The sequence below is a fragment of the Ranitomeya imitator genome, chromosome 1 (assembly GCF_032444005.1).
Source record: "Ranitomeya imitator isolate aRanImi1 chromosome 1, aRanImi1.pri, whole genome shotgun sequence".
NCBI classification, from domain to species: Eukaryota; Metazoa; Chordata; class Amphibia; order Anura; family Dendrobatidae; genus Ranitomeya; species Ranitomeya imitator.
The window spans coordinates 40,895,467-40,907,772 of record NC_091282.1 but is presented as its reverse complement, the minus strand read 5'-3'; the positions used below and the strand labels follow the sequence as shown (position 1 = coordinate 40,907,772).

Genomic DNA, 12,306 nt, shown 5'->3' with positions numbered 1-12,306 from the left:
AACTGAAAGTGGTTATGACTTCACCCGAAAAGAATCGGGGCTTGGGTTGCAATGTCGTGATCCAAAATTGTGCCAAAATTTTTGAACCAAATTTCTGGCCAAAGGAATAATAAATATGATACGTGATAAATATGATGCTTTTAAAGACTGTTTAGTCTGAAATTTAGACAGAAAATTGGATAAAATCCACAGTTGAAAAACCAACGCGTTTCGAACTTCAGCTCTTACCAATGGTATTATATAATCTAAAGTTCGAAACGCGATGGTTTTTTTCAACTCTATCTTTTATCTGTCTTATTTTTTCCATTTCGTGTGGATTTGCCCTTATCATTTTAACGAAAATTCATTGGAGTTATTGTTCTTATCCAAAACTAGAAAAAAAAAAGCATCATATCAAGTCAAAGCTGAGCTAGACGAATTTAGCCGCCCATTATCAACACTCCAAAACAGCGCAGCCTCAAAGTACGAACGTATCAGTAATTACATGATTGAGCAGTGTTGAACCTGAAATTATAAAAATAGTAAATTAATACTATATCTTACGCCTAATGAAGAGAAAACACAAAATAGCCTTTAAGTAATAATTATAAGACTCCACAATGGATGTAATTATTACGCTCTGCCACCTACCCAGGACGCTGAGCTCTGCCGACGCACTGCTGTTCTCGCTTTTGTAGGAAACCAGACAGGTATATGTGCCTGTGTCATCATCCGTCACGTTAGTAATCAGCAAATTGCTGCTTCCAAGGAGAGAATATTTTCTTGTCCTGGAATGTATAAAAATATATATATTGTAGAGGTGAATGGAGGTCACATTACATAAGTTAGAAGGGGCGAAACACATCAAAATATGAATTTGCGAAAAAGAAGAGTTAGGATTGACTAATACCCTTAGGTGGGTTTTGTTGGAAGTTAAATAGTATCTCCAGTAGGCACTAGAGAGACCATACCTTCCTTTTTTTAGGGGAAAACTAATTTGCATACTTTTTCCCATGGAACAGTGCCTGGATCTCCTTAATGAGAACCAAATTTTTGAGCAGCTTGAAGGCACAAAACGACCATGGGGAATCCTGGAGAAATGTCCTTCCTATGGTCTTCAGAGATCATCTTGAGGGTCATAAGGTTACAGCTGAGACATGCCATATCTCAGTGACCCATTACATTATAATAGATAATGTCTACATCTGGATCTTCCTCGTCATCTTCATCATCATTGTTCGCCCCCTCAGACTACAGCCCTGTGACTATCTTTATGCATATCTGCTCCTATTGTGTCTATGTCATATCGCATCATTTCTTTTTGCTTTTTAAAAGCGTTGTTACTTGTGTATGCAAAAACTAAACTTAAAATTACAGATAAGTGAATCTTTAAAAATTCTAATTTGTCAGGCTGGACAAATTTTTTGCCGAAATTTGATTCGCAGTGATTTGATTTACACCTACTGCAAAGCCTCCAATTGCCCTGAAAAGACACGTGTAACACCCTGTGGTCTCCTAGAACTGTACGCGAACCACTTTCAAGCTTGTTAACTTTAGTAATGTCAAAGTGACCACAGCTGTAGAAAAAGACACAGACACAGACCGCAAATCCAAAATTCATAGAATTCATGAGATTTTTAGTTTAACATTCTGATCAGACTGTTTGAAGTCCACTGCCACGTTATGGAGAGCCTCTTAGTGGTTCTTAGTGGTTCCCTGATATTGAAGGAGTGACGCTTTGTGCTGACCACCGCTGAGTGATACCAAACCAGCAGGAGGAGCAACCGGGTGCCCAACAGCCCCATGCACCCATAGCTCAGGTCACACTAGTCCACAGCACCACAGCTACAATGACCACCACACAGCACCAACACCAAGTGATTAGATGTAAAAAAAAATCACCTTACGTAAGGGGTGGTAATATCAAATTGCCCCTAACATATATGTGTATAGGGAAACAGACAGTAACTGTTTTCCTCTGCTGTGCTGTCACGCACTATATGTAAATTTTCTTCATTTTTTTTGGTGTTCTCTCGATATCTCTATTTCTAAGCTGGGAGCTCTGACATCTCACTATCCCGATTCACTTTAAAATGGATGCTGCATTCCCTGCTTCGGCTTTTAAACAGGCTATGATCGCTAATTGTGATTAACATGTGATGAGATAGCTAAAATGCATGACGAGGAAGGCCATGTGGCCACGCCTGAGGTCCTGAGAGCTTTCTCTGACTGATGCGATCTTCTGCTTTATGCAAGACTAGCTGAAGAGCCCGGCGTTGCCTGGGCATAGTAAATATCTGTGGTTAGTTATAGCACGTCACTTCTCTTATTTTCCCATCACGCCTCTCATTTTCCCAATCACATCTTTCATTTTGCCCCTCACATCTCTCATTTTCTCCCTCACTCCTTATTTTCCCCCTCCCTCCATATTTTCCCCCTCCCTCCTTATTTCCCCCCTCACTCCTTATTTTCCCCCTCACTCCTTATTTTCCCCCTCACTCCTTATTTTCCCTCTCACTCCTTATTTTCCCCCTCACTCCTCTCATTCCCCCCTAACACTTGTCATTTCGACCTCACATCTGTCATTTTCTGATCACTCCACTATTTTCCCTCACTCCTCATTTTGCACTCACACCTTTTCATTTTCACCTCACACCTCTCATTTTCACCTCAGTATATACATGTTTATCATCTCCCTTATATATAGTATACACCTGTATGTCATCTCCTGTATATAGTATATACCTGTATGTCATCTCCCCTGTATATAGTATATACCTGCTGTGTGTCATCTCCCCTGTATATAGCATATACCTGTATGTCATCTCCTCTTATATATAGTATATACCTGTATGTCATCTCCTTCTATATATAGTATATATCTGTATGTCATCTCCTCCTGTATATAGTATATACCTGTGTGTCATCTCCACTGTATATAGTATATATCTGTGTCATCTCCTCCTGTATATAGTATATACCTGTATGTCATCTTCTATATATAGCATATACCTGTATGTCATCTCCTCCTGTATATAGTATATACCTGTAGGTCATCTGCTCCTGTATATAGTATATACCTGTATGTCATCTCCTCCTGTATATATATGTACCTGTATGTCATCTCCTCCTCTATATAGTATATACCTGTGTGTCATCTCTCCTGTATATAGTATATATCTGTGTGTCATCTCTCCTGTATATAGTATATAACTGTGTGTCATCTCCTCCTGTATTAGACCTCGTTCACACGTTATTTGCTCAGTATTTTTACCTCAGTATTTGTAAGCTAAATTGGCAGCCTGATAAATCCCCAGCCAACTGGAAGCCCTCCCCCTGGCAGTATATATTAGCTCACACATACACATAATAGACAGGTCATGTGACTGACAGCTGCCGTATTTCCTATATGGTACATTTGTTGCTCTTGTAGTTTGTCTGCTTATTAATCAGATTTTTATTTTTGAAGGATAATACCAGACTTGTGTGTGTTTTAGGGCGAGTTTCGTTTGTCAAGTTGTGTGTGTTGAGTTGCGTGTGGCGACATGCATGTAGCGACTTTTGTGGGATGAGTTTTGTGTGGCAAGATGCGTGTAGCAACTTTTTGTGTGTCGAGTTGCATGTGACAGGTTAGAGTAGCAAGTTGTGTGCAGCAAGTTTTGCGCATGGCGAGTTTTGCGCGTGGCGAGTTTTATGTGTGGTGCCTTTTGAGTATGTGCGAGTTTTGTGTGAGGCAACTTTTGCATGTGTTGCAACTTTTGTGCATGTGGCAATTTTTCCGCGTGTGCAAGTTTTGCGTGTGGTGAGTTTTCCATGAGGTGAGTTTTGCACTTGTGGCGAGTTTTGCGTGAGCCTAGTTTTTGCATGTGGCGAGTTTTGCGCGTGGCGAGATTTGAGCAGCGACTTTTGTGTTTTGACTTTTATGTGGCGAGGTTGGTGTATGTGTGGTGAAATGTGTCCTGAGGGTGGTATATGTGTTCAAGCACGTGGTAGTGTGTGGCGCATTTTGTGTATGTGCTCATATCCCCGTGTGTGGTGAGTATCCCATGTCGGGGCCCCACCTTAGCAACTGTACGGTAAATACTCTTTGGCGCCATCGTTCTCATTCTTTAAGTCCCCCTTGTTCACATCTGGCAGCTGTGAATTTGCCTCCAACACTTTTCCTTTCACTTTTCCCCATTATGTAGATAGGGGCAAAATTGTTTGGTGAATTGGAAAGCGCGGGGTTAAAATTTTACCTCACAACATAGCCTATGACGCTCTCAGGGTCCAGACGTGTGACTGTGCAAAATTTTGTTGCTGTAGCTGCGACGCCTCCAACACTTTTCCTTTCACTTTTCCACATTATGTAGATAGGGGCAAAATTGTTTGGTGAATTGGAAAGCGCGGGGTTAAAATTTCGCCCCACAATATAGCCTATGACGCTCTCGGGGTCCAGACGTGTGACTGTGCAAAATTTTTGTGGCTGTAGCTGCTACGGTGAAGATGCCAATCCCGGACATACATACATACATACATACATACACACACACACACACACATTCAGCTTTATATATTAGATGGTGGCAGACTTCCAGATTTAGCAAATTTCCTAAAAGTCAAACTAATTTTGTTTGCATTGAATTGATAACCTCATCTCTATTTAAAAATGTAAGTTACAGAAGCCCTTTACTTCCTCTCTGCTGATTCATTCCTTTACTTCCTACCTGCTGATTTATATCTTTACTTCCTCTCTGCTGATTCATCCCTTTACTTCCTCCCTGCTGATTCATCCCTTTACTTGCTTTACTTCCTTCCTTTTGATTCATCCCTTTACTTCCTCTCTGCGGATTCATCCCTTTACTGCCTCCCTGCTGATTCATCCCTTTACTTCCTACCTTTTGATTCATCCCTTTACTTCCTCCTTGCTGATTTATCCCTTTACTTCCTCCCTGCTGATTCATCCTTTTACTTCCTCCCTTTTGATTCATCCCTTTACTTCCTACCTTTACTTCCACCCTGCTGATTCAACATTTTACTTCCTCCCTGCTGATTTATCCCTTTACTTCCTCCCTGCTGATTTATCCCTTTACTTCCTTCCTGCTGATTTATCCCATTACTTCCTCCCTGCTGATCCATCCCTTTACTTCCTCCCTTTACTTCCTTCCTTTTGATTCATCCCTTTACTTCCTCTCTGCGGATTCATCCCTTTACTTCCTCCCTGCTGATTCATCCCTTTACTTCCTTCCTTTTGATTCATCCCTTTACTTCCTCCCTGCTGATTTATCCCTTTACTTCCTCCCTGCTGATTCATCTCTTAACTTCCTCCCTTTATTTCCTTCCTTTTGATTCCTCCCTTTACTTCCTCCCTGCTGATTTATCCCTTTACTTCCTCCCTGCTGTTTTATCCCTTTACTTCCTCCCTGCTGTTTTATCCCTTTACTTCCTCCCTGCTGATTCATCTCTTTACTTCCTCCCTTTATTTCCTTCCTTTTGATTCCTCCCTTTACTTCCTCCCTGCTGATTTATCCCTTTACTTCCTCCCTTTTGATTCATCCCTTTTACTTCCTCCCTTTACTTCCTCCCTGCTGATTCATCCCTTTACTTCCTCCCTATTGATTCCTCCCTTTACTTCCTCCCTGCTGATTTATCCCTTTACTTCCTCCCTTTTGATTCATCCCTTTTACTTCCTCCCTTTACTTCCTCCCTGCTGATTTATCCCTTTACTTCCTCCCTGCTGATTCATCCCTTTACTTCCTCCCTATTGATTCCTCCCTTTACTTCCTCCCTGCTGATTTATCCCTTTACTTCCTCCCTTTTGATTCATCCCTTTTACTTCCTCCCTTTACTTCCTCCCTGCTGATTTATCCCTTTACTTCCTCCCTGCTGATTCATCCCTTTACTTCCTCCCTGCTGATTCATCCCTTTACTTCCTCCCTGCTGATTCATCCCTTTACTTCCTCCCTGCTGATTCCTCCCTTTACTTCCTCCCTTTCCTTCCTTCCTTTTCATTCCTCCCTTTACTTCCTCCCTGCTATTATCAACCAGAGGATGAAAGAGACAGTTAAAGAGAAGCTTAATGGCATGTCTATAATGTGTGTAAAGTACAGCACTGTAAACCCTTATTTCCCTCAATTCCATGACATTACTAATCAGCGTGGGATCCAGACAGAATTGTATTTTTCGCTACACCCAAGTTGAAGTAAAATGAACTTGGTAATGAGTAGGATGAGAAGATGACCTGAAGACCAAGGTGGTAATTTCATGAAATATCACACTTGCTACTTTCTGGTGTTGGGTGAACAGATATTTTCAAGTCTTCAACAGAAAAGTGAATTTAGACAAAATTATTTTCCAAAATATATATATATTTTTTTTTTTAGCAGGATGTTTACGCTACCGCGTTTATGTGTTTACAACTCACACACGTATTCTGTAAGATTGCATTTACTTCATTGTTGTGTGCCGGGTTTCTTCAAGCCCTTTATGCCTCGCAGTCCTGTAATTTCCCACTCTATAGTCAGTGAAGTGTATGATGCATCTTGAACAACACAATAGTCTTTGCCAATGGAACAATCCAGCACAATCAGAATTAATGATATCTCGGCTCGCAGGTGTTACATGTTATCTCTTCCACTTTCCACCATGTTGTCATTATATCTGAAAGCTGCATATTCTATGAATTTGTAATGATTGTAAAATAACACACAGACATTCCCAGACCTCATAAAAGAAAAGTTAGAAAGCGGAATTATACCGTGAAGTAAAATGTGATGTATTTAATACAATTCTTCCAATAACAATGAGACAGGGGACATAAAATTCACCTGTAGGTAAGTATTTATAGTACCAAAATACAGAAATGCCACCAGTCACTGCTGACATTGCAAATACATATTTTATACATACAGCGGGTGAAATAATTATTGAACATGTCACCGATTTTCTAAGTAAATCTATTTCTAAAGGTGCTATTGACATGAAATTCTCCCCATAAATTAAGTTACGTGTAATAATGATAAAAAATACATGGAAAAAGTATTGAACACTTTATTGAAATTAATTAATGCCTCATACAAAAGCCTTTGTTGGTGATTATATTACAAGAAGCCTCCTGTATGGAGAGAAACTAGTCGCAGGCATTGCTCAGGTGTGATTTTGGCCCATTCTTCCACACAAACAATCTTCACATCCTGAAGATTCCGTGGGCTCCTTCAATGATCTCTGAGCTTTAGTTCCTTTCATACATTATCTATTGGATTCAGGTCCGGTGATTGGCTGGGACCTTCTAGCAGTGTAATTTTCTTTCTCTGAAACTAATTGTTTCCTTGGCCATGTGTGTGGGATCATTGTCTTGCTGAAATGTCCACCCTCAATTCATCTTCATCATCCTGGCAGATGGCAGGAGATTTCTTTTTTTATCCGGAATGTCTTGGTACATTTGTCTTTTCTTCAATTACATGAAGTTTGCCTGTGCTGTTTGCCGAATAACAGCCCCACACCATGATGTTCCCTCCACCAAACTTCACTGTTGGTATGGTGTTTTGGGTGATATGCAGTGCCTTTTGGTCTCCAAACATGGTGTGTATTATGGCATCCAAAGAGTTCAATTTTGATCTCCTCTGACCAGACTATGTTGTCGCAGAATTTCACAGGCTTGTCTAAATGTTGTTGTGCAAGCTGTAAATGTGCTTGAACATGCTTTTTTGTTCAACAACTGTATCTTGCGTGGTGAGCATGCACACAGGCCATGGGGGATCTGTGGTGAGCGTGCATACAGGTCACGGAGGAGGAGAACATTACTTTCTTTATAACAATTGTAACTGCTGATTCCAGGTATTTCTGTAGCTCTACACACGTGGCCATTGGCCATGGGCAGCACGGTGGCGCAGTGGTTAGCACAGCAGCCTTGCAGCGCTGGAATCCTGGATTCAAATCCCACCAAGGACAACATCTGCAAAGAGTTTGTATGTTCTCTCAGTGTTTCCGTGGGTTTCCTCTGGGTACTCCGGTTTCCTCCCACATTCCAAAGACATACTGATAGGGAATTTAGATTGTGAGCCCCAAAGGGGACAGTGATGATAATGTGTGCAAACTGTAAAGCGCTGCGGAATATGTTAGCGCTATATAAAAATAAAGATTATTATTATTTTGAACAACTCTTTTGATCATTCTTTTCATTCCTCTGTCTGGAATCTTGTGGGGAGCACATGGTCGTGAATGATTTATGGTGAAATGATGTCCTTTCCACTTCCAGATTATTTCCCCAACAGTTCTCACTGGAACCTTCACTAGTTCAGAAATTATTCTGTAAAACCAATGCCATCAGTTAGTTTTGCAACAATAAGGTTGTGAAGGTCTTGAGACAACTCAATGGTTTTACCCATTATGAGATGTTTCTTATGTGGCACCTTGGTAATGAGACACCTTTTATAGGCCATCAGTTGAACCAGCTGCTATTATCTTTAAATAAGTGTCAGGATTGCTTTTTAATTACTGATAGATTTTTGCTGATGTCAGGATTTTCCAGGGCTTTTTGCAGTTCTCTTTCTTCATGTGTTCAATACATTTTCCCTGTGTCATTTCTCATGTGGATTGGATAGCTTGTTGCCGACATCTGGTGAGAATTTCGTGTCAATAACACCTTTGGGAATTATATTTAACATTAAAATTGTGTCATCAAATGGGTAAGTTGAATTATGAGAATTACAGGATTGATAGACATGTTAATGAAGTGTGAAATAAAAAATATGAAAAATAACTTTCCAGTGTGTATGAAAATCTTCCTCGATATCCCACTATCAGCCCCAGTATCTCCACTTCTGCTATCTTTTCTATACCGATGATATGTTTGCAGGGGGGAGGCTGATTTCGATGCATTATACATATAAAATAGAAGGGGGCTGGCTTAGCTAATTTAATGAGCTGTCAGCCAGCCCCCTTCAAGCTCATCACTGACATTGAGAGGTGAGTGAAAGCTCTTTCCTTTGCTGAAAATGGAGATGGTGGGCCGGAGACTGAAAGCAGGACAATCAAGGCACAGTTACTACAGGGAAATATTAAGAAAGGGGGAGTAATGCGGGGTAACTGCATCTCTTGTAGAACAACATTTAGTTGGATAATTCTAGATTTCTTCAGAAACTCGTGCTACTCGCCTGGTGGGGATGACTTCTTCTCCCCGCATCCAGAAGACGGTTGGTGTAGGATATCCCAACACTGCACACTCCAGGACGACATCTTGTCCTTCAATGGTTATAATGTTCGAGGGTCTTTGCAGGAAGATTTGTTGTCGATGTAACCCGGATTCTGCAAATAAAGGAGAACATTTGTTTTGACATTTTTGATTTGAGAATAAAAATGCAAAAGGTTTGAAAAACGTGGGGAAATGTAATCTGCCGTCCCAATCAGCGCAATTACAGGAACGGGATAATTTGAGAAAGAAAGAAAGAAAGAAAGAAAGAAAGAAAGAAAGAAAGAAAGAAAGAAAGAAAGAAAGAAAGAAAGAAAGAAAGAAAGAAAGAAAGAAAGAAAGAAAGAAAGAAAGAAAGAAAGAAAGAAAGAAAGAAAGAAAGAAAGAAAGAAAGAAAGAAAGAAAGAAAGAAAGAAAGAAAGAAAGAAAGAAAGAAAGAAAGAAAGAAAGAAAGAAAGAAAGAAAGAAAGAAAGAAAGAAAGAAAGAAAGAAAGAAAGAAAGAAAGAAAGAAAGAAAGAAAGAAAGAAAGAAAGAAAGAAAGAAAGAAAGAAAGAAAGAAAGAAAGAAAGAAAGAAAGAAAGAAAGAAAGAAAGAAAGAAAGAAAGAGAAATGAAGCAGCACATCCAATGTGGTAAAAAAAATGTAAGGCATTCTTTCAAGCCTTTTCAGCAAGCTGTTCTAGGATAGATAGATTATAGATAATAGATAGATAGATTGATTGATAGATAATAGATAGATAATAGATGGTTAAATAGATAAGAGACAGATAATGGATATATAATAGATAGATACTATATAGATAATAGATAGATAGACAACAGATAAATAATAGATAGATACTAGATAGATAATAAATATATAATAGATAGACAACAGATAGATAGATAGATAATAGATAGATATATAATAGATGATAGATAATAGATAATAGATAGATAATAGATAGATAATAGATAGATATATAATAGATAGATAATAGATAGATGATAAATAGATAGATAGATAGATAATAGATAGATAGATAATAGATAATAGATAATAGATAGATAGATAATAGATAATAGATAGATAATAGATAGATAATAGATAGATATATAATAGATAGATAATAGATAGATGATAAATAGATAGATAGATAGATAATAGATAGATAGATAATAGATAGATAATAGATAGATAGATGATAGATAATAGATAGATAGATAATACATAGATAATAGATAGATAATACATAGATAATAGATAGATAGATGATAATAATAATAATAATAATAATAATAATTTTATTTATATAGCGCCAACATATTCCGCAGCGCTTTACAAATTATAGAGGGGACTTGTACAGACAATAAAGAAGAATAAAACTTGGCACTCAATGTGTGAAGAAAAAGCTTCTTAATTTATTGATGCATCCAGACAAACAAAGCTGCTAAACGTTTTCGGTCCACTCCGGACCTTCGTCAGAGCGTTTCTTTGACATTGACTGGATGTGGAAGCTAAACTGAATGGATGAGCGTCAGAACAAAGTGAATGTACTGCAGCAGATGCTGGAGGATCGGAACACACATTAGATATGGAGCGCCATGGAAAGGATCAGAGCCTAATGGGGATAGTGGCGCTGGAAGACCGGATCCTGGAGGAGCGATGTGCCAAACCGCTGTGTTCCGATCCTCCAGCATCTGCTGCAGTACATTCACTTTGTTCTGACGCTCATCCATTCAGTTTAGCTTCCACATCCAGTCAATGTCAAAGAAACGCTCTGACGAAGGTCCGGAGTGGACCGAAAACGTTTAGCAATTTTGTTTGTCTGGATGCATCAATAAATTAAGAAGCTTTTTCTTCACACATTGAGTGCCAAGTTTTATTCTTCTTTATTCGACGGGGTGGACACCCTACTTGAGCACCTCCAATCTCTACATCTAGCGAGTGCCGTGTTTTCTAATAGTATCTTGTACAGACAATAGACATTACAGCATAACAGAAATCACAGTTCAAAACAGATACCAGGAGGAGTGAGGGCCCTGCTGCTCGCAAGCTTACAAACTATGGGGAAAAGGGGAGACACGAGAGGTGGATGGTAACAATTGCTTTAGTTATTCGGACCAGCTATAGTGTAAGGCTCGGGTGTTCATGTAAAGCTGCATGAACCAGTTATCAGCCTAAGTATGTAGCAGTACAGACACAGAGGGCTAATACTGCATAAAGTGTATGAGAACATGTTGCGAGGAACCTGATTATGTTTTTTTTTTTTAATGGGCCTCACAGGGATAGTTACGTTAATGCATTGAGGCGGTAGACCAGTCTGAACAAATGAGTTTTTAGGGCACGCTTAAAACTGTGGGGATTGGGGATTAATCGCATTAACCTAGGTAGTGCATTCCAAAGAATCGGCGCAGCACGTGTAAAGTCTTGGAGACGGGAGTGGGAGGTTCTGATTATTGAGGATGCTAACCTGAGGTCATTAGTGGAGCGGAGGGCACGGGTAGGGTGGTAGACTGAGACCAGAGAGGAGATGTAGGGTGGTGCTGAGCCATGGAGTGCTTTGTGGATGAGGGTAGTAGTTTTGTACTGGATTCTGGAGTGGATGGGTAGCCAGTGTAATGACTGGCACAGGGTAGAGGCATCGGTGTAACGGTTGGTGAGGAATATGATCCTGGCTGCAGCATTCAGGACAGATTGGAGCAGGGAGAGTTTGGTAAGAGGGAGGCCGATTAGTAGAGAGTTACAATAGTCCAGACGAGAATGAATAAGTGAAACAGTCAGAGTTTTTGCAGAGTCAAAAGTAAGAAAAGGGCGAATTCTAGAAATGTTTTTGAGGTGCAGATAACAAGAGCGAGCCAGTGATCGAATGTGGGGGGTGAATGAAAGCTCGGAATCAAGGATGACCCCAAGGCAGCGGGCATGTTGCTTGGGAGTAATGGTGGAACCGCACACGGAGATGGCAATGTCAGGCAAAGATGATAGATAGTTAATAGATAGATAGATAGATAATAGATAGATTATAGATAAATAGATAGATGGATAGATAATGGATATATAATAGATAGATAATAGATAGATAATATAAAGATAATATATAGATAGATAGATAGATAGATAGATATTAGATAGATGATAGATAATAGATAGATATTAGATAGATAATAGATAGATAGAT

The 12,306-nt window shown here is 39.5% G+C and overlaps 1 protein-coding gene across 1 annotated transcript in view; it reads right to left on the bottom strand.

The window, feature by feature from the left end:
* Positions 1-12,306, bottom strand: part of DCC (DCC netrin 1 receptor) — a 1,008,503-nt gene that overhangs the window by 508,098 nt on the left and 488,099 nt on the right. The window contains exons 4-5 of the mRNA XM_069745998.1: positions 9,114-9,264; positions 631-767 (exon numbers count right to left, since the gene is read on the bottom strand). Of these exons, the coding sequence (XP_069602099.1) occupies positions 631-767; positions 9,114-9,264 (288 nt within the window). The remainder of the gene's footprint in view (positions 1-630; positions 768-9,113; positions 9,265-12,306) is intronic.